The sequence below is a fragment of the Balaenoptera ricei genome, chromosome 10 (genome assembly GCF_028023285.1).
Source record: "Balaenoptera ricei isolate mBalRic1 chromosome 10, mBalRic1.hap2, whole genome shotgun sequence".
Classification (NCBI taxonomy): Eukaryota; Metazoa; Chordata; class Mammalia; order Artiodactyla; family Balaenopteridae; genus Balaenoptera; species Balaenoptera ricei.
In genome coordinates this window covers 85890210-85914042 of record NC_082648.1, presented here as the reverse complement: position 1 = coordinate 85914042, position 23833 = coordinate 85890210, and the positions used below count along the sequence as shown (strand labels likewise).

At 42.1% G+C, this 23833-nt stretch overlaps 1 protein-coding gene across 1 annotated transcript in view; it reads right to left on the bottom strand.

The window, feature by feature from the left end:
- The window catches only part of ANO4 (anoctamin 4), a 459674-nt gene that overhangs the window by 145669 nt on the left and 290172 nt on the right, over positions 1-23833 (bottom strand). Inside the window, exons 8-9 of the mRNA XM_059937385.1 lie at positions 4262-4362; positions 899-943 (exon numbers count right to left, since the gene is read on the bottom strand). Coding sequence (XP_059793368.1) covers positions 899-943; positions 4262-4362 — 146 coding nt within the window. The remainder of the gene's footprint in view (positions 1-898; positions 944-4261; positions 4363-23833) is intronic.

Below are 23833 nucleotides of genomic sequence, written 5' to 3'. Positions count from 1 at the left end.
GCACGTGTATTTGAGTAAACTCACTAAAATATATCAACTACTCTTCTACTTATCCTTCTGCACAGCACATAAACAGAGTGAATAGGAATCTTAAATCTCACAGAACTGAACTCTAAGATTTTCAGACAAATGCAATGGTATCCAAGTTTAACTATCAGCTCAGCTCAGGGTGAATGGTTACAGAAGACCAATTAAAAGCTTGAAATTAGAATGCCAATGATCACCACAGAGTCCAATTAAAGGACATCACTGACGCCTCCCCTTCATCCCTGGCTTCTCAAAAAACAAGGAGAAACAAGCTTAGGAAGGATTCATAGCACAATAAAGGCAATCTTCATCCAGTAGTATTTTTTGGGAGGAGGGGTAAAAAGAGGGTAGGAGGGCTTCTGAATAAGGTCATACATCTGCCTACTTTATTAACAAACTATGACTAACATAGGCGGACCCCACCCATGGAGGGCCAAGAAGCCATCTGCTTTTTGAGAGGGTGATTGTCTGCACTTAGATTTCAAGTTACATATAGCAGAGGAAGGAGACTGTGTGGGGAAAAGAGTAACATTCAGACCAAAGATGCTTTCTAAACAGCGGGGCTTTCTGGTAATTTATCTAATAGAATGGGGAGAAAAAAAATCCCAAACCCAGCCTCAATAGACCTGCAGATAAATTCTATCCTCCCAAGTGTGAAGTCACAGGGAAGACTCTAGGAGGAACATTTCCATCTTTGCTTTTTTTTTTCCCCTAGGCTATTTCCCTAACCCGAAATAGCGATTTTTGGCACGGCAGCCAGCTTTCCCATGTGACAAAGGCCCATCTTCCCCAGCTTGTATTCCTTGTCACTGTTGGAGCACACAGGCCAACAGCTAAAACAAACGCCATCGTGACAGACCATGCTACTAACCTGCTCATGAACTTGTACCGGCGGGGCAGGTAATAGATTTTTCTCCTGGAAGAACAGCAAAAATGAAGCCAGTCGAGAAGAAAACCCATCGTCAGTTACAGTTTGAACTAGCAAGGAAGGAAAGGAGATTGAAGATAGAAGCCTGTAAGAGGTGAAGAAGAAAAAACTAAAAAGAGATTAACAGTGAGAAATGTAGTGGGAACGGAGGGCATGCATTTTTTGAGTCATGAAATCATATGAAATCGTTTCCATTGATATCGCCCCCTCTCCGTGTTACCATCATTGTTTATGGCTGCTCTTCGCCTACAGAACCTGTGCAGAGCAACAATTTGGAGCAATTGGTATTTGTAGGAATTCGGCTGAGGTCAGCTCTTTTTTCAGGTTGCCGAGATGGATTGCCAGCCTGCTGGCAACATACATAATTTAGTGGGCACAGGATTACATTAACTAATATTTATATAGCACTTTAAGTTTAGAGAATGCTTCTCTCATCTGATATAGGCAAGGGTAATGTAAAAATACATATTTATATTTTACAACCAGTATGGGAAGGACACTAACATATAAGCATCAACATCCTGCTGCAAATAGCCACACTAGAACATTCTGCCTAACCACTGGCCCTCATATAGGTGCATTAAAGAGATAAACCAAGGAATCCTGGAAAAAAATCTTTTTAAAAATCAGACTTATTAAGGATCTGTTGTACTTCTATATACCTGCATTTTAAAAAGTATTACCAATGTAAATTCTGGGTGTAGTGTAAATGGAGAGCACATGCATTAGATGCTTTATTAAAATGCAGTCTCCCCTTTCTATAGTTTGGGCTTCAACCAATGGGGTGGTAATGAAATGAATACGGTTTGTATGGATTCTGAACTGTTACTGAGATATCTCACTTAGAGCGAATGGGAAGTTTATACACCAAAATTTATTTTGCATATCTGTGAAAGCTTAAAAACATATCCCATGTTGTTAACAGGCAAATTATAGAGACAAGAGACAGATCAGTGGCTGCCAGGGGTTTGGGTTGCGGGGAGAAGGGATGAATAGACAGAGTAAAGGGGATTTTTAAGGGCAGTGAAACTATTCTGCATGATACTATAATAGGGGGTACCTGACACTATGCATTTGTCAAAACCCATAGAACTGTACAAGGCAAGAAGTGAACCCTAAAGTGAACTATGGACTTTAGATAGTAATAATGTACCAATATTGGTCCATCAATTGTAACAAATATACCACACTAATGCAAGATATCAATAATAAGGAAACTGTAAGTAGGGTGAGAGGGGGTATATGAGAACACCCTGTACTACCTATTTAATTTTCTGTAAACCTAAAACTGTTCTAAAAACAGTCTATTTAAAAAACCCATATCCATGGACATACAGGTATTTAGCAGAAGCAGGTTTTATTGACAATTTCCCATAAGAAACCTATTCCTCAACTTCCTTTTTAACATTGGAGAGATAAAAATCCTAGGAGACTAAACCTGGGATTCAGAAGTGCAGTCTACAGAAAATAATAAATAAAGATTCTTGGAGGCATTTAAATAGTCAGCTAAATTGACATTTGAACATTTTGTTGAACTGACATGGCAGGACAATTCCTGCTTTGGAAATACATATGTCTCCCTAGGCTAGATTTATTTGTCTAAAACATCGGACAAAATGAAAGCATAAATTTTAAATGCACCAAGTTGCATCAAGTGAAGCTATGCTTGGGTAAAATCACATCAATATTAATAAGGCCAATTAGTGGCCACACATTACCAGTATTTCCTCCTAAAACATTGCCCTGTAGGAATTCCTACATTTAAGACTATTATTCATAGCTATTATGGTTTTCATTTTATTGCCTGGCTCACAGTCTCTGAATACTGCATAAGGAAAGTATTAATGCTGCTTGCAGGCAGCATTTTTCTGCTATGTAATGAGCACACAGAGGTGTTATCTATGATACAGCCAGGCCCTTCAGAGATGAAATGCTTCCAGGTACTAAGGGAATTTGCTGTGCATCACATTGCTCATGTTTCTACAATCTGCTCAGGTTCTGTGCTGGAGAAGTGCGTTCTGGCAAAAGGTTTTATGAGATTGCTACTGGGGAGGGGGGTATCAGTTTCACTAGGCTTTACTACTGTAAAACTACTACTACTATCAAAAGGTAGACTTTTTAGCTCTGTTGGCTGTAAGATGTTGGTCTGATATATGACTCCATCTAAGCATAGATTTATTTTTGGTCCTTATGTGTGATATAGTATTAATTCACATTGATAAATAACTGAAAAGTTTAGAACTATGTTTGTCTCAATTCTTTTGGGAATTTTGCCTTAAGGAAAATAGATGCTAGAAATCCAGCCTCTATTTTGAATTGGTATTAGGACATAAAGACCAATAAACAAAGAAAATAAGGTGCACCAGGGAGATATATTACAGGCCTATGAATGGAAATTGCCCTTCTCTAAATGTGTTCCTAGCTCCTCTTCGTTTCTAAGAACGTAGATGGTGCTTTGTCTCGATAACTTTCCACAGCTCATTAAGAGGTATATTTTAGAATTGGCAGTTTGTCTAATATCTGCCCACTGACTTGGTCTTTATGGGCAAATTGTGAACTAAAAGTATTTAATTCTTTAGTCCCTTTGGAACTGTCCTTGGTACTACACCCCTCCACCTCCTTTAAGAGATTCCATTATTTCCACATATCTTGGCATTTATAATTTGAGGTTTAATACTTTATTTCATTTCCATCTAGCCAATGATCACTTTTTCTTAATCTATAGGGAAAATAAGAATATTCACTGTAAGATGGAGGAAAATTAATCCTTTTAAATAACTGAGAAATCCATGCAAAGTGTTTTCTATTCCCCTAGGAAGAAATATCAATGCTTGCGTTTGTGCAGTATTTATGACCTGACTTTTTAAAATTTAAAAATAGGTTATTTAAAAAAATAAGATCACATTTTCCTGAAATTTCTTGAACTTGTTTCAATGGAAGTAGATTTTAATTTTTTTCTGGAAGGGACCAGTCAGTAAGGACCTGCACCGCTGATCCTGGGGTCTGGCCATTCAAAGAAGCAGTACACAGGGTTTCTAAAAATGGCACTTTGGAAATGAAAATGCCACTTGGAAAATATTTCTGTCTCACAGGCAGGTGAACTATCTGCCCTTCTAAGGACTGAATTAGCCAGACATTTTCACAAAAAGCCATGAAGTCATTTTTAGCCATGAAGTACTTATTGCATTTCCTAAAGGATTTTCTTAGAGTGTTCCAGTCTGCATTTCAGTTTTATTTGTTTTGAGAGAGGAGTACATTAGTAGCAGAGAGAATGGGGGGGTGGGGTGGGGATACTTTTACACTTACCTGAAAGGCATTCTTACATTCATTTGTTCTGCGTATCTTCCGAGCACTTCCCATGGGGCATGCAACTTCACAAAGATAATGTCACTATTTATTAGAGAGGACTGAAACAGAAAAAAGAAACTAAATTGAAAAGTATATCCACGTCTCCTATGGTTTCAATTGAGTTGGAACTTGGAACACATGAACTTGTACAGCATTTAAGATGGGGGGCATTCTTCAGCAACAAGCTGGCTCCTCATGTGTGCATATATGCACTCAACCAATACACCGCTGTGTGGCAGGCACTAGAGAACCAGCTAGCAACAAAAGAGATATGCATGGCATTTACATTCTGCAAAAACACACACAAAAGAAGACAGGCAGAAACAAGTTCAAGAGAGAGGGACAGATTCAGAGCTACGAGTATTCTGAAGACAACAAAGTCTTAGGAGGAAGAGTTGGGGTGGGGTACCCATTTCTTTGGGCAAAGGGTCAAGGAAAGTCCTCTCTGAGGAGGGGACATGTGAGCTGAGACACAGAGAAGGAGCCAGTTGGATAAAGAGCATGGGATGAACGTTCTGGGTGCCAAGGCCCTAGGCTGGGAAACAGCTTGGTATGTCCTATGGTCGAGGGACAGGGAGGAGGGTAGAGGGGCTGGGGTGGATTAATCGTGGAGACTGGAACGAGCAGAGGGTGGAAAGGAGAGCAGGAGCTTGTAGTGCTTCACAGGCCACAGCAAGACGGTTCAACTTTATTCTAGGAACACGGGGAAGTCATTTTGATTTAGGTGTTCAAAGATCACTGTGGCTCCTGCGTGAAGGATAAACAACAAGGGAGAGTTACAGCGAAAGCAGAGAGAAAGAGAGAGGCTCTCAATCATCCAGGCAAAAGCAATAGTTGGTGGTGGTGGAGATAAAGGGACCTAAGAAATGTGAGTCTTAAATCTGGGTCAGTATCAGCAAGGGTTTTTTCAAAGGACTGTGTTCTTTGGCCCCAAAGCTTTGCCTCCTCTGGGGCTTCCTATCAACACAGAACTTAGACAAGCAAGTAAAACTAGAGCTTCATACTCTGTTAACCCCCCAACACATTTTGGTCTATGCCTCTGGCCAAGGGGACGTCTCCAATTAGGAGATTTCCTTCAGAAGTCATTTCCCAGGGGGAGGGCTGAGTTGTGGAAGGAAGTAGAAGAAAGATGAGAAACAGTAAGCCAGAGCAGTTTAAGTTAGCAAAATGGCCAATTATTTATCCATATCTTTCTCACACACAGTCGTTCTGAACTGCATACTATTTAAATTTTTACAGTTTAAGAGTATCAATTTAAAATTTCGTAGTTTAAGATATGTTGGGCCTTTGTGGCTGAACTCTCCTTATAATAGTATTTATAAACAAGCCAATATTTTTACACAGCTGACAAAAAAAGCTCAACTTCATGCTTTAGCTGGGGTGCATTTGCACTACAGGGAATTGTTTTTATATTGCAGATGAAATGCAATTGTAATTCATCTCTTGTATTTTCATTCAGGGTCTTCTGGCTAGGCTTATAAATAGTGTACTTAATTCATAAGAACTCCTCAAGATATTATGAAAATCAAACTGGTGTCAACTACAATGTTCTCAGGGACTTTGGTGATGCTGAATTTCCCACGGGGAGGAGGGCCAAGGCCCAGATCCACAATGGTGGTGGGGGGGGTACCCTATGATATTGGTTAGAAAAATCAAACTTTCTGGCAGTTCAGGCTGAAATAAGGTTTTATCTTTCAGCTTAGGATAAGCAGACCCCTGTCTCTAAGCCTCCTGAGAACAAGGAAAGTTTCTGTTATTCATGGTTGAATCCTCTGGGCCTAGCACAGTGCCTGCTATAGACGGTACACTCAACCAATATTTGTCTAGTGAAATGTGAATAGTTAGTCCTGGCCCAAGTGAAAGCTGGGAGTCCTATGAAGCCAGAAGTGATGAAGATTAAGTGACTCTTGGAGCCCACATAGCCGGTTACTGCAAATAAGGTGCCCACGCAGGGAACGAACACGCCAGCAACCACTGAAGAAGCAATGACTAGGGCTGTGTCTCTTTGCACAGACTGGTTTTCTGTTTAGTAACCTATTACCTCCCTGCACTGGGTGCTTAGAGCCAGGTAGCCAGGGGTAGTGTGAATGAGCTCATGGGTGGCCATGTCCATACAGGAATATATAGAAACATAGCACACACACTCTCCATTGTGTCCCGTTTGTGTCTGTGGATGCGCTGACGCCTTGATCTGAGATGTTCTCAAAGCTTATCAGTTGAGCATTCTTGTGCTTTGGAAAAGATTGCCACTGGTTTTTCCATATATAATATAGTTTTCCAAGTTAAAAAGCAGAAGAAAGATTATTCTTCCTTAAAATGGGCCTTTTTGTTTATACTAAAGATACACTTCAGAGTCTGGGAAGGTTTTGTAGTTTCCTCACTTGGGAGGTTTCATGGTAATACCGGGAATGCTTTAAATTCACCTAGCTTTCCGACAAGGTTCTCACTTCCTGCTATTTCTTCTCTCATAGTCCCATGAGAGAAAGAGCAAAATTGTGCAAAATAAAGAAGATGGGAATGTGACTGATTTACAGAATCAATCAAACCTTGATTTAGAGAAGAGGATAATCTTAGAATATACTCTCTTCATTCATGGAATTACTGTGATTGCTAGTTTTACAGAAAATATACAATCTATTGCAAGACTAATCATTCTGTAGATCTCCCATGAATGTATGAAAATATTAAGGAGAATACAATACTATATTCCATTTAGGGCACGTTTTACGTGCCATACTTCTGTGTGTTGGAAAAGCCAAGTTCATTATCTGAACACATACTGAGTCAACTAAACTTCTAATGTGGGATCTCAACCATTTTCTGCATAAAAGAGCAACTGCTTTGATTAATTCAGCATGATAAAAATAACTCCATTTTCTTATTATTTCAATTATAACAGTAATTATAAAACCATCACTATTTTTTAGTGCTTTACAATTTTAGAAGCACTTTTACACATTACCTCATTTTATTCTCAAACTTGTAAGAGAGGCTTTACTTCAATTTCTTAAAGAAGGAAGAGACTAAGTCAAGTAAGTCACCCACAGCCAAACTGAAAGTTTATCCCAGGCAAAGCTGAGTCCACACCCACATCCCCTGACTCCCTTGTCAATTTTATCTGATAAACTCTTGAGGTTTAAATAAATCCATGGCTTTTATGTGCATTGAAGACACAATCTCTGAATTCTTTATCAGTTTATACAAACTAATCTGAAAAGAATTTCATATTTCAGAAAACAAAGCAACAAAAACAAAGAGGGAAAATTAAGCTATATTTAAGATTATCTTGATAATCTTGAGAAAAATGTTAATTGAATTCCCATTAATGATGATGAGTGTCTATTCATGTGTGTGCATGTGTGCACATGCGTGCACACCTGTGTCTATGTGTATGGGACTTATTACTTATACTCTGTTTTTAAGGAGAAACTGAACTTCAGCCCAGACAAATAAATGTGAAACAGATGATTGCTAATTATATGGCTCATATAACACTCTTTTCTCTAGTGCTGAATGATTATGCTACTGTGCTTAAATAGGTTTTTCCTTGTTATTAAGTATTCCTTTCCACACAAATCCAAGTGTGCAAGTGCCAAAATGAAGAAAAATAAAAATGAATTTTTTGAAACATAGAGTTGTTTCATTAATATACTGCAATAAAAATCCCTTAGGTTAGAACACTGGGGAGAAGAAAAATGACCATTTAGAGGAGTCTGGAAAATCTCCTTAGAAGAATGATTAGAGAAATTAAGAAGTAGCATGGAAAATACCTGGAGTAGAAATAGGTAAGATTCACAGAAAACATTCCTTCTTTCTTGTTCATTCAACAAGAACATATTGAACACCTTCTATGTACTAGATGCTGGGAATGCAAAGATATATAAATCACGGACTTGAAGGTTAGATAAGGCAACAGTAAGGAAAAAAATAAATAGCACCCCATTATCTAACCCAAGCAACCCACCTCTCAGAGACATGTAGATGCACACATCTCTCCATCTCACGACCCCCAAAACCATGGCTGGAAAAGGGTTTGGGAGCAGGGGCATGGAGGTGCATCATGAACTCAGTGTAGGAAATGTTAAGTAAGTTTGTGATGGTCACGAGAAGATGTCCTGTGTGTAGATAAATGAGTCTGGAGCTCAGGGGAGCAGTCTGGGCCAGAGATACAAAGTAAGTGTGGCCAGGACATAGACAATATTTAAATCCATGGGATTGGATGAGGTCAATCTGGGAGAGAGTACAGGTACAGAGCCACGTGGGTAGCTGGACCAAAGACGTTAGTTAGGAATGCAGACTCTGACGTTTGACTGTACCTATTCATATTCATACGTCTACCTCTTACCAGCTCTGTGATCCTGGACAAGCTATTTAACCTCGCTGTGCCTCAGTCCGTTCACCTGTAAAATGGGAAATGATAGCAATAGCTATCTATTGAGTTGTATTAAATGGCACAATACAGGTGAGGTACCCACGGTACATCCAAAACATGTTAGTCACCATCATCTCTAAGAAGGGCCACGCCACATTGGCAGCGGTGGGAAGAACACAGCTAGTTACCTAGTTACAACCTGTGAATGCGACAGAGAAGGAGCTAATACCTGAAAAGGATTTTCCAGTCTTTGACCACAAGGCTAAACCAGAAGAAACCCTGAGAGTCAAGCCCCCAATTCCCATCTCCTGTCCTTCCACAGTCCCCTACATGTTCCTCCAAGGACATTCAATAATTCATTCAACAGACATTCATTAAGTGACTACTATATATCAGGTACTCTGCTAGGTGCTTGGATATATTACAGTAGCCCAAATTTACAGTCTGGAGCAGGAGGCAGACATTGAACAACAAGTAAACATATGATTTAAAATTATGAAAAGTGGTGAAAAGGACAAGAATACAGTGCTGTGGGCCAGTAGAAGCGGGGTACTTGCTTTAGATCAGCTGTTTGATCCCTGCCGCCATAACATCTAACCTCAGATCCAAAAGATGAGAAGATGTCAGCTACGGGAGAAGCCAAGTGAAAAGCATTCCAAGCAGAGGGAACAGCAAGTATGAAGACCCAGAGATCGGAGATGACACCAGGAACTGAAAAGGCTCAGGTGACTGGATACTGTAAAGTGTGAGGCAGGGAGAACACCTGATAATCGGGCTGAAGAGGAGAGCTGGGGACAAACGCTGCCAGGCCAGGTTCAGTGCTGTAAGGAATTTGGGTTTTATTCCTAAGGTCAATGGGAAGTTACCAATGGATCAAAGACAGAGGGGTGACGGCATCACTTGTTTCAGAAAGTACACGCTGAATGCCCTGTGGGGAATGTCCCAGAGGGAGCTCAGGGCTGAAAAATTCACTAGGAAAGTTATTCCAGGAGGCCAGGTGAGACAAGATGGTGACTGGAACCAGAAGGTAAATGTGGCAAGGAAGAGAGAAATGGACGGACTTGAGATCTACCTGAAGGTAGATTTGAAAGGACTTGGGATTGATCAAATGAGGAGAGTGAGAAAAGAATCCGGCGTCTTAGAATCATGTGCAGGTTGTTTTGCCTGGGAAACTGGGATGGTTAATACCACGCACGATGTAGACGAGAGTAAGGGATAAGATGGCTGTTTACTTCGGGATGTGCATGTCTGAGGTACCCGGGCGACAGGTACACAGGAGTTTGAAGTAGGCAAATGGATATGGGAGTCTGGCTCTCCGAGGGTGGGACTTATTGAGAACTGCAGGCATGTAGCTGATATTTAAAAGCATAGAACTTGATGAGGTCACCTAAGGAAAGAGTACAGGGAAGGACTGAGCCCCAGGGCACACTAACATTTAGAGGTTTGGAAGAGGAGAAAGCAACCATCAAAGCGGACTGAGAAGGAGCCGTCAGAGAGGGAGGGAAACAAGGAGAGGGACAAAGACAAAGCAGAATCCAGGAGGGATGGGTTTCTAGAAGGAGGAAGTGATGATCTGTGTCAGATAAGCCAGGGGCAGCTCAGGTAACCCTTCCCGCAGCTACGCCTGGGCTGCTGGCTAGAAGTGGCCTCATTCAGCAGTGCCCTTTGTCCCAGCCTGGCTGCTGTGACCGCCTCCCCTTTGCCTGCTGACACTGCCCTTGGCCCCCGTCCTGCTGCTGATGTAGAGCTGCGGTGGAACTCCACCTCTAAGTGTCCAGCTTGTCCCCTGAAGGGAAACTTGGAACTTCCATGTTCTGGCTGGCTTTCCGGAGTCAGAGCTGAGTTCGAGGAGGGCACACGGGTACCAAGCTGTGTCTCTCTCCCAAGCACACCCCCCTGCCACACACAAACCAGCGAACGAAGCCCATGTGCGACTCCCCTGGCCCATGCTGGGGAAAGCTGTCGCCGCTTCAGAGCATCTTGTCAAGAAGTCAGAAGCGGCTCCAGTCTCCGCTCTGTGCCCAAGGTTCCCAGGCTGTAGTTCCCGCACACCTGCCAGGGATTCCGAGGCAATGAACGCTCCTAGCAACCTCCAAGGACTCCCCAGGTAGACATGCAGATGGGACCTCCCTCCCCCTGCAGGCCCTCGTTAGACACACATCTCTGATTTCAAAGAAAAAACTCATTGCAATTTTGGGTTCTGTTTGACGTCTATGATGTTTGCCTGAATGAGATCATGATCTTGTACAGAGTCACGCATGGATAATGTGTGTGCATGCATCGAGGAAATGTACTAGAAATCACGTTTGCCATAGAAACCTTATTCTGGGAAATTTTTATCAATCTATTTTCATTTCAGGTCCACTTTCACTGATTGGGTTATATTGAAACAGGATGGTGGCACTTTTTAAAAGGTAGCAGGAGAAAGGAAAGCAATTTAAAAGGATTTGGTTAATCATTTCTTTATCAAACATTTATTGCAAGTGCATTAACCACTTGCCTTGTGCTGGGAAAGGGTCATTTACATTATAATAAGGCAACTGGCTTTGGGCTATACAAAAATGAGACCATTCCTGCCCCTGAGATGCTAATACCCTAGCCATGGAGATAAAAAAGTATATGTGGAATTTAAGTAGAATTACAAAACAAGAGCTACATGAGGATATGCAACCTTTCTTTAGACACTGAAGGAAAACAAAGTAGAGAAAGCACACAGTGTAGTGGTTAAAAGTCCAAGCTTTGGAGTTAGGGTTCATGTGCCAGATCTGATATTAGTAGCTGGTGACCTTGCACAAGTTATTTAATCTCTGTAACCCTCAATTCTCTCATATGTGAAATGGGGACAACAGCAGCACTTTCTTCAGAGGACTACAAGCTTTAATGTATGCAAAGTACTTAGCTAGTTCCTTGTGCACTAAAAATACTCTTTAAACAGTAAGAAGGAAGGCTTGTAATTCATTGTGGCAGGTAAAAATATTTTTTAAAGTTAAAGCGTTAATTGAGGAACAAGATTTCTTTCTTCCCACCTGGTTTCCAAATTCTGGCCATGAAAGTATAGCCATGGAACATTAGGAACACAAAGGTGCTTGCTTGGAGGGACTAGGAGAGGCAGCTGCATTTGCAAACTGACCTATGTTCCTCTCCACAGATATCACAGTGTGAATGCCGGGCTTGAAGGAAGCTGCCTGTCTCTCACTTGCAAGCTCACTTCATTCATCTAAGACACAAAGTGCATCCTGGGGTTACCTTTGTGCCAAACAGGGACAGGGAACAGGTGAGCAGGAAAGGGGGAACGAAACGGGGGTCTGTTTGGAAATAGCCCCCATGGGTCTACGGCAGCCCAGAGTACCCTATGTCAACCGGGAGCCCTGCGAGAGGCTGTCGAAATTAAAAAAGCCACTCAGTTCAAAAGATGATCCCCAATCCTTTTTTAACCTTGAAGAAGACCGTTTTAAAAGAGCTGGAACTTCATTAGAGCACAGAAGACTACAGGAGACCTAGGCTTAGATACTTTCTAGAAGTCTCCTTGATGTGACTTGTTAGGTGATCACTGGCCAACAGCCAACCGTGTGCTGCTCTGTGGTGGAAAGAACACCTGGGCCAGGTCCTGTCACAGCTCTGTCTTGCGAGTTTGGGTAAGTCACCTCACTTCTCTCACTGGCCACACAGAGACAACATGACTCCTGGGGCTGCAAACGTCTAGGGCTATTTTGAGGCACAGACTAAAATGGTCTGTGAAAACATGTTGAAAACTGCCCAATCCTGGCTCTGTCTCTGGCTGCACCTTAGATTTGGAGCCTGGCCTCTTCCCTGCCCTCGGTTTCCTCACCTGCAAAGGAGGGGCTAGAATCATTCAGTTTGTTCCAAACTTGTTCAGCAGAAGGGCACCTGGAAATCATGGTGATCTCTGCAGCTGACCACGCATCTCATCACGTGAATTGTAATTTAGCATTCACTCACTCATCCATTCACGTCGTCCACAAACCTTCACTGGGGGCCTTCTATGTGCCAGGGACTGTCCTAGGTGCTGGGAGTACAGCTGTGAACGAAACAGACCGAATCCCTGCCCTCATGGAGCTCAAGTTCTATTGGGGACACAACCCTCCATAAACAGACACACGATATTTCTGACAGTGTGCTTCGAAGAAGAATAAAGAAGGGGAGGGAAACAGAAAATAACGGTGAGAAGGAGGTGCTATTTTAGACAGAGTACTGTGGACAGGCCTTTTGATAAGGTGACGTTTGAACAGAAACCTGAAGAAGTAGGAAAGAAGGCTGTTCCATTATCCAGGGAGACCGCATTCCGGGCAGGGACAAGAGTTAATGGCTGAAAACCTGAGGCATAAAGACGCTCCATGTTTCAATCTATTGGGCACAAAGGGTCGAATCAGGATAGCCACTTGCATCTCTTCTGTACCGCCTCAGGCAACTCCCTGCATTTCACTCTCTCATAACTATGTTGTCAGGAGAACAAAGCAAACCCCTGACACTTTGGGGACAAAAAAGGAGAAATGAATTTCCAATTGGGAACTCAGATAAGCCTCTTGGAGGAAAAAAATAGGTGCAGTAGAGGTGGGGGCAGTTACATAGTGCTACCACAGGCTACGTAGTGCTTTAGGGCGTTTACACATGTTAAATAACCTAATCTTCACACCAACCCTATGCAGCCAGCATCATTATCCTGTTTTACTGCAGATGAGGAACTAAAGCACAAAGATCTTGGCTAAGATCACACAGTGAGGAAGGAGGGAGCCCGGATTCTCAGCAAGGCAGCTGGGCTTCAGAACCGCTGCTTCACAAGAGGAAAGTGGGGCTCATGAATATATTTTCTTTGTGGATTCAATGCCATTGTTATTTTATTTTTTTGAAAAATACTTAGTTACATATTGAAATCCAAGGTACAGTGCATACAGTTCCCTCTAAACATCCTAAAATGAATGTAAGGCCAGTGGTAAAAACAAACTTGAAGTCTGGTTCTGCCACTCACACTGTCTGTGTGTTTCTGGCACGATACCAGCTCATGAGCCTCCGTTTTCTCATTTGTAAAATGAGGACAATACCAAGCATGACTGTTCTGAAGCTGACACGGTTGTCAGCTTACAACCACTGCAAGTGGTTCAATAGGGAAGAATTTCCTTCTTCCTCCCATAGACTGATCGGTGAACATTCTGCTAATTTATAGCTAATGGCAGAATTTTTTTGGTGGATCTGGAATCCAGTCTCTGAAATGGATGGAGAAATGTACATTTCTGGCGGGTTAAAAGGCTCAAAGTAATCGCTAAGCAATTTCAACTCCTCTCAGTGGGGCTGCCATCTACTCAGCTGTGTGTCACCAGGCAAATGACTTGCACTTTCCTGAGTTTCAGTTTTCTCTGAAAAATGAGGGCATAAGTCCCTAAAAAGACTTTTTTGTTTCTTTTTATTTTTTAAATTCTCGATTCCCTGAGGACTCATCAGAATTTCTGAGTGTAGTTCAAAAAAACTCTTCAGCTGATTCTGACGCAATTCTCTCTCCACAACTCATGTACATGCGTACACACATACACACACTCACTCAGTCTTTCACACACACACACACACACACACACACACACACACACACACTTATTTTGCCCTGGGAGAGGAAAGCCTCTGAGCTACGGTATGTTCCTAAATGGTCACAATGCTCACCCCCTGAAGATGACATTAGCATCAGCGACAGGAAATTGGTGTGTGAAATGGCCACTCACTCCTCGTTGGCAGATCTTTAAATGGGGCTCCCCAGGGGCTCCAACCAGGCTCTAGTCTCATTCCACCTGTTCCCCCGGGATGACTGCATCCCTTCCCAATGGCTTTAGATGTCACCCATCATCTGATTCTTCCAGATCCCTATCTTTGGCTCAGACCCCTCTTCCGAGTTCCAGATCCACAACGCCAACGGCCAACATGGTATCTACCCCTGGCTGTTGCATGGGCACATCAGACTCAATGTGTCTAAAAGAGATCCACTTCTCTGGAAAAAAACGCTCTTCTCCTCAGTGTCCCCAGATTCAGGAAGTGGCACAATCATCCTCCCAGTCCCTCAATTCCAAGAGTCACCTTGGACTTCTTTTTCCTCAGCCCACATTCAGTCAATCATTGTGTTTGATTGACTCTACCTCCTACATTTCTCTCCAATCCGCCCGCTTCTCTCCATCTCCACCACACCATCCCCCTGTAAGTCTCCATCATCTAGCTCCTTGAAGACTCCTCGAAGCTGGGCTCCCTCTGGTTCCATTCTTGCCTTGTGTATTGTCGCTGACATCAGAAACGTCTTTAAAAATGCATTGTGATCCATGGTTTCCCATGGCCCTCTGGAAAATCACTAAGGTGGCCAGTGCATGATCCGGCTACTCCTTTATCTTGTATCATTTTTCCTTTCTCTGGGTTCCAGTCACATGGCCCTCATCTCTTCTTCTTTCCACATCACCAAACTCCAGACAGTCTTGGGGTTTTCTCATATGCTATTTTCTCTGCCTGATAAATTTCTGCTTCTTTAGATCTCAAGTTACGTGGCAAGTCAAATTCTAAGACGGCCCCCAAGATTCCCACCCCACTGGATTACACATCCTGAATAACCAGATAATCACCACGGGACCTGTGAATATGAGGGATGGCATTCCTGGGGTTGGGATACTAATCTGTTGACTTTGAGTTAATCAAAAGAAAGATTATCCTGGATTGGCCTGAACCAATCAGGTCAGTACTTAAAAGAGAGTCTCGAGGTCAGAGAGATTCTTCTGCTGGCTTGGAAGAAGTAAGGTACCATGTGAGAGGGCCCAGGAGGGCTAAGAGTCATAAACAGCCTCAGCTGAGAGCAGCCCCTGATTGACAGCCAGCAAGAAAAGGGGGACCTCAGTCTGACAACCACGAGGAAATAAGTTCTGCCAATAACCATGTGAAAGGACCTTGAACTCCAGAAAGGAACGCAGCCTGGCTGACACCCTGATGGCAACCTTGTGGCATCCTGATTGGAAGACCCCACTGAGTTTTATCCAGACTTCTGACCCACAGAGAAACTATGAGATCATAAACATGGGCTGTTTTAAGCCTCTGAGTTTGAGGTCATCTCTTATGCAGCAATATAAAACTAATACAGGTTATATCCCCATTAATTCTGAAATTACATATTTCACTGCTGTCTTTAGGAAAGTGTACAGCTTCCCCACAACTATATTCCCAGAACCCAGTATGTTACTAAGCATGTAGTCATGGAGAACGAACACTTCCTCAATTAATCTGTGAACATCTTGGGATCACAGATTAATTGAGGAATTAATTAATTCCTCAATTAATTAATAACTAATTAATTACTTGGGATGAGTAACTTTCTCATGTTATTGATTACCTTGTTAAAACACTATTATTAGACAGAAAAATTCACCTTCTTGCCACCACAAAGGTTTCAAGGTGGTTTAAATTTACGTATGAGAAGCTTAGGTAAACACTCCTCTAGATCACAACCAGGAGAGGTCCAAAGCTGAAGAGCTAAGCACAAATTTCCATGTTTCTTCAGAGGTTCCCTGTGTTGCAATTAAGTGAACACTGATGCAACATGCTCTTCGTTACTCTGCATCAACCCTGGTGATTCCTGCATCAAACCTAGGAAACTCACAGCATCGGGATATCTGAAGAAAATCCATGTTTGGTGTTATCAGTCAGGATAAGCTAAGTTATGCTGCAGCAACAAAACACTCTAAATATCAGTGACTTTAAATGGTAGCCCTGTACTGTCCATATGGTAGCTACTAAGTACTTAAAATATAGCTAGTCCAAATCGAGATCTGTGGAAAATATGCACTAGATTTTGAAGACTTAGAGGTCTGAAAAAAAAGAATGTAAAGTATCTTATCAATTTCTCTACTGATGACATGTTTAAATGATAATTTAGATCGACTGGATGAAATAAAACATTAAAATTAATTCCGTCTGTTTTTTACTTTTCATATATTGTTACCAAAAAATTTAAATTACATTATTTCTGTTGCCTGGTGCTATGATAAAGGCCTACTTCCAGTTTATGCTACACGTCCACTGCAGGTCAGCTTACTGCAGTGACTCAGGGATTCATGCCAATGGGTCACTGTGCCAGAGGGAAGGCAGAGCTCAGAGGGTTTCATAAGGACACACACCACTTCTGCACCTAGCTCATGGGACAAAAGTCGTCATATGGACCCATTTGTCTATGAGGCCACCAGGAAGAGGGATTATACCTGATGAGTAGTGCTAATGAATACACACTGATACAGAATATCCTTCCTCCAACACATACCTAGTATCACAGTGCATCTATTATGTAAAACAAATGTCTTATCTACCTCACAACATAACCACTCATAAAGTCATTCAACAAACACCTAAAGATAAACTTAACTACATCCTAGGTACTATGTTGGGATACAGAGAAGGCTAAGACATGTGATGAATATGAATAGAAGCCGGTCTCATGTCCTATGGGAGCACAGGAGAGAAAACGCTCCCTTTGTGGATGTTCCCTCCATGCAGTACTAAATCTCTCCTCAGAAGTAAGCCATGTCCGTTCTGATCTACCCAACTCCAAAAGTCCTCATCGTAACGTTTCTCTCATCCTTCAAGGTGGCGTATTAGATAAGCTGAACTTGGGGACAACTATATCATCACAGTTATACTTTATATTATCACAAATGATTGACCCGCTGATAAGTATTCACAGTTGTGACCCAGTCAATAACCCATGTGTCGTTATGCCCTTAATAAGCTGCAGAGATTAACAGCCATCAAACAAGCGTGACCCAGAAAGGACAAGTGAGCAGGTTGTCTGCTGCCAGTGAAGCAGCAATTTAACTTTGGAAATACTTTCTAATGTACTTGGAAAGGTTATGACATCCCTCCTAGGCCTATTCTAGTTATCTCTTGGTGGAATGTTGATCAAAATTAGAGGATGCAGTAACAGCACATGTAGTGGTAGCTTACAAACTGCTTTTTACCTAAAGGTTGTGAAAAAGCTGTCAAGAAATGGGGCTCATATGATCTTTAATAACAAAAAATGTAGCTGATAGATTATACCTCAACCCATACCAGTTCCTCATTGGTGTAATGCTGATATAACTCCTTTGCCTACTTTATAGGGCTAACATAGATAGATAGATATAGATATGGCCAGATATCTATATATAGATAAGTATATATAGATATAAATTACATATAAAATTATATAATGCATGAAACCATGTTGTGGTAGCTTACAAACTGCTTTTTACCTAAAGGTTGTGAAAAAGCTGTCAAGAAATGGGGCTCATATGATCTTTAATAACAAAAATGTAGCTGATAGATTATACCTCAACCCATATCAGTTCCTCATTGGTGTAATGCTGATATAACTCCTTTGCCTACTTTATAGGGCTAGGATAGATAGATAGATATAGATATGGCTAGATATCTATATATAGATAAGTATATATAGGTATAAATTACATATAAAATTATATAATGCAAGAAACCATGTTGTGTGGGAGCCATTAGTGTATCTCTGGGCACATGGACATCGGAGCTTCCTGGTCCAGTGTTCATCTGGAGCCATATAATGAGCTCTGGCCATGGAGCTGTGATTAGAAGCCTTGAAGACTGGTGTGTGATTTGCCATTCCCTTCCACAGAGGAAGGTTTCTGGATGAAGCTACTGTTATGCTGGGTCCCTGGTAACTGCAAGTAACTGGTAACTCTTCCCCCTCCCCTGCTATCCTGAGATCAAGTAGTAAATCCTGTTGGCGCAAGCCTTGAGTGCACTGTAGAAGTTATATAAAAGCTCTGCATGGAACTTCATGGGATCACAAGGAGATAGAGATATAGAAGGAAAGGCACTCAGGACCAGGTCTTAGGATGTACTAACATTTGGAGGTCAAATGGAAGAGGAGGGTGAGCGAATGAGATTGAGAAAGGGCCAGTAAAGAAGGGAGAAATCCAGGAGAGCATGAGATGTCCCCCAAGTCAAGAAAAGAATGTTTTTCAAGGAAGGAACAATCCACCATATGGACAAATGCTGTCGACAAAGCCAGTAAGATAACAGAGGTGGCATGAGCACTGGATTTGGCTAAAGCTGACCTTAATAAAATCAGTGTCTATGGAGGGAGAAAGCCCAGACCAAGTAGTTTGAAAAGAGACTGGGCCCATCCACAGACGACTGCTGGAAGATGATGTGGTATATATATTTATAATGGAATATTACTCAGCCATAAAAAAGAATGAAATAATGCCATTTGCAGCAAAATGGATGAGCCTAGAAATTATCATACTAAGTGAAGTAAGTCAGACAAAGACAAATATCATATGATATCACTTATATGTAGACTCCAAAAAAAATGATACAAATGAACTTATTTACAAAACAGAAACAGACTCACAGATGTAGAAAACAAACTTATGGTTATCAAAGGGGAAAGGGGGGAAAGGAGGGACAAATTAGTAGTATGGGATTAACAGATACAAACTACTATACATAAAATAGATAAGCAATGAGGACAAACTATACAGCACAGGGAATTATATTCAATACCTTGTAATAACCTGTAATGGAATATAATCTGAAACAATGTATAACTGAATCACTTTGCTGTACACCTGAAACTAACACAATGTCGTAGATCAACTATACTTCAATTAAAAAAAGAGAGAGAATGATGGTAGGTGAGGATATGGAGACAACGACGCTGGACAAGTCTTTGAAGAAGACTTTCGTGAAGGGGAGAAGAGAAACGAGGTGGTCATTGGAGGAGAATGTGGGGCTCAAGGGATTTTTCTTAAGATATGAGTTACAGGAGCATATTTATAATAATTGAGAGAGAGCAAAAATTGATGATGCAGGAGAGAGGAGAGACGAGCACAGGAGCCAAGTCCTTGAGAAGGTGAAATGGGAGGGAATTCAGCACACAACAGGGGGGCTCTGGGAACAGTGGCAGACACTTCAAGCGTAGTCATGGTGGGAAGGCAGAGAGTGAGTGTGGGGATGGTCTCAGAAGACCCTGTCTGATTGATTCTATCCTCTATCAAAGTATAGACAAGGTTATCAGCAGAGCCTGTGTGTGGGTGGTGGAGATACAGATAAAGGAGGTGAGAGGGGGGAGGGGCAAGAAGATGGTGGGGAATCACAGCTGGCCAACTCCCTCACCTATTCAGTCTTTGGTCGGATGTCATCTTCAGTGAGCCCCCTACATCACACCCTATTTAGAATGCATATCCCTTCACCCCCCAGCACTCTCACACTTTGTTCTACTCTTTCCTTTGCCATATCACCTTCTAACATACTATGCTATTTACTTATGTTTATTGTTCACTGTCTCACTCATTAGAAGGTGAGCACCTCAAGGAAAGGGGCTCTTTGTTTGGTTCCCTGATGTATTCTGAATGCCTGGAACTGTGCCAGGCACTGTCTATTTACTGAATGAATAAACTTTTAAAAATGAATGAATGAAAGGAGGAGGCCAAGAAAGGAAGGACGGGAAGGAGAAATGAAGATAATTCCTCATTATGGTGAGGGGGGAAGCAAACCTACTAGGCTACCTGGCATTCTTTGTTACTCTGGTCCTCATCTGAGATGGTGGCCATAAAGTGAACCAGTCAGCATGTTTTTCTAGCAACATTCAACATGCTCAGGTGCAGGCACAAAGAAGGTGGGGTTTAATCAAGGTCAAGGCTTTGCCAGGCACATAAGTCAAAGAAACAAAGGGATAAGAGAATTGAGGTGCTTGTAAATGAGTGGTCATAATGATGGACCATAGAATCAAAGAGAAGTAATGAGGGGAATGAAATGATGGTCAAAAGAGTGGTTGGGACAATTAATCATCATAGTCAATGTACTCTCAAGTGACATTTTAAAATATTTAGACCCATTCGAAAGCAGGTTTCAGTTCCAAGTATTTTAGGGTTTACTTAGAACTGTCTTTCCCTAAAGAGACTTCATTTCAAAGAGAGATTAAGGTATAGCTTTGCTAAGTATAAATAGAAAAAGAAGAAAAGGACAACTACAAATTAAACTTCAGTACTTACCTGCTAATTGCTATCTTTGTTTTGCCAACCAAATAAAGCACTGTGTGACAAAAAGAATCAAGACTAGGGGTTTTTCATTTGACTGGAGTTTGTATAGAGAACTGCAGGGTGGGAGAGCCCTTCTGGCAATCAGAAGCAAGAGTGGACACGTCAGACATAATGTGTACGGTGTAATCCATGAGTCACCGAATTTAGGACTAGATTTCAGAAGACCCACAGGCACTTATTAGAGTCTGAAAAACTGAATCAAGGCAGCCTCAAGTGAATGCCAAAGTGATTTACTGCTGTGCAATCCAAAATAATATACTGGCTAAACCAAGGAACCGACAGACTGCAGAAGAGGAGAGGCCCTGAGAGGAGACATAACACATTTCTGAAACACTAATGGACACCAGGTCTCACCGTGTGTCATTTTCTTTCCTGCCTACTGGACTGCTAAGGTCAAGGAAAATTGTGCGCACTAGTTTCATTCTTCTGCCTGATCTGCTCCCAGCCTCTATAAAGCTCTTTTTAATTCCAACCTATGTAGAAAAAGTCAGAATGGAGAATGGAGATGAAAAACAAAGAACTCTAGTGAGCAATAAATACCATCTTCTTGGAAGACCATCATGATCTCGGTTGAGTTTTCAGGTGATAGCAGTATGGTTGGCTTAGTAAAACAGTTGGCCTGAAAGAGATCCAGCAGCAAGATGACACTTTACTTAAACAGAAGTACAGTGGAACGGATTTGGTTGCAAAGAAGCTAAATGATATTAGTTTAGACCATTTTGGGGAAAAGTGACTAAAAAATGCTTATCTGGCCAGTATCAGTCCAGTCATCAAGGCCTAGGAGGACAATTGTATCTGACGTAAATTACATTCATGGGAAATTGCTGAATGAGCATAAACAGCTTGAAAGTCGAGGTGAAGTGAGGAGCCAGGCACAATGCAAGGCTCTGTGGGGAAACCCATGTGGTCCTCATGGGATTCCCACTCCAACGGGGGAAGCAGAGCTGCCAGAGGAGATGTGATGTCTCCATCACAAGTTACCGCACCTCTGCTCATACTGCTTCCTGTCTGAACGCCATGCCCTTGTATTTTGCTGCTCTGTCAATTCATCCTTCAAGATCTAGGTCACTTCCTCTAATCTTCCTAAAACCTCTGGGCAGAATCTGAAGTTCCCTTCGTGTTTTCATAGGAACTTTTCAGGCTGTATCCTAATCATCTGTTTCACGCCTGTCTTCACCTCTAGTCAACGAGCTCCTCAGACGCACTGAGTATAACGTGGCTGTATTTTCCAAAGACGGCCCTGACAACAGCTTTCATCCCTCATGTCTTCCAGAACTTTGCCTCTCTCCATCAAGAGGTGGGATCTATGTCCCCTCCCTTTGTTCCCACCTCTGCCAATGGAGAGCAGAATAAACACTTCTGGATCTAGGTCATAAAAATGCACATCTATTGATGGGTTTAAGAAGAAGTGGTATATATATACAATGTAATATTACTCAGCCATGAAAAGGAATGAAATATTACCATGTGCAGCAACATGAATGGACCTAGAGGATATCACACTAAGTGAAGTTAAGTCAGGCAGAGAAAGAGATATTATATGATATCACTTATATGTGGAATCTAAAAAATAATACAAATGACTCTATACATAAAACAGAAACAGACTCATAGTCATAGAAAACAAACCTATGGCTACCAAAGGGGAAAGGGTGGAGGGGAAGGGATATATAGGAGTGTGGGATTAACAGATACAAACTACTATACATAAAATAGATAAGCAACAAGGACCTATTGTACAGAACAGGGAACTATTATATATTCAATATCTTGTAATAACCTATAATGGAAAAGAATCTGAAAAATATGTAACTGAATCACTTTGCTGTATACCTGAAACTAACACAATATTGCAAATCAACTATACTTCAGTTTAAAAATTGCACATCTGTCTCATTCTCTTGGAACATAGGTACCACGTCACGAGGATGCCTGAGGCAGGGGAGCCTCAGAGAAGCCTGTGCAGAGATCCACAGGGAAAGAAACCAAGCCGACAGCCCCCAGGCCTGGCTGAGCTCTCAGCTGAGAGTCACCTTGAAAGGGGGTCCGCCAGCCTCCCTGGGAGCACTGCTCCTACTGATGCTCATGCAGCAGAGAAGAGCTGGTCCTGCAGAGCCCTGCCCAACTGCAGACTTGAGAATAAAATAAACGACTGTTGTTTTAAGCCACAAGATCTGGAGTGGTTTGTTAGGCAACAATTGATAATGGGAGCACTCTTTCATTTTTGATTCTGCCTGGTGCAGAGCCCGGAATGTGATAGACGTCTATACGCATGATGACTGACACTCTAACACCACAGGAGCCGCAAATGGTGGAGGGAACCTTCCTCTTTTCTCAATTGTGAGAGGAGTTTTCAGCTTGTCTTTCCTTTGTCATCTCCCTTCCTCCTGCAGCACAGACCCATAGATGTCTCCTTATGTGGGCTTGTGACTGCTGCTGTCTGACTCTCAAAGATTTGGTCTCAATGAATTCAGCTCTGCTGTGAACAAAGAATTGCCTAGTGGTAGCATCAGAGCAAAGGTGTGGGTGTGAGGAAGGTACTGTGTCTGTGGGCAAGGTATCCAGCTATGGCCACGTGAAACACCAGAAAAAGCTGTTCCACCATCACCCTGAGGGACAGTATTAGGATTCATGACTTACAACTGTAAACCCTTTGGGTATGACAGAGAAGGGGCTGACATAGCCTTAGATGAAGGGACAGGTGTCCAGTCAAACCTGGTAGGTGGAGGGCTAGTGGCTGTGCCATGCTGTTTGCTGTCACCTTGGCATCTCTGTCCCCCCTCTTTCTGAAGTCTCCTCTGCATTGCTGAGGAGAAGCTGGGACTGCATTTCCCAGAATCCCCTTCCCTGGGGGGCTCTGGGTTAGAGTTAACAACGAGGGGGTAAATAAAATCTGGAAAGTGGAAGAGGCTGTATTTTCCTCCAGGTAGGCAGCTAGACACAGTTGTGTAAGTTAGAGACAGCTTCAGGTAAGTCTTTTGAGAATCATCTGTGTCACAGTCTGACATTCTTGGGACCCCTAGGGGCTTCCAGGCCAGCACTTGGGACCACCGCTACGATGCTTCAGGAAGC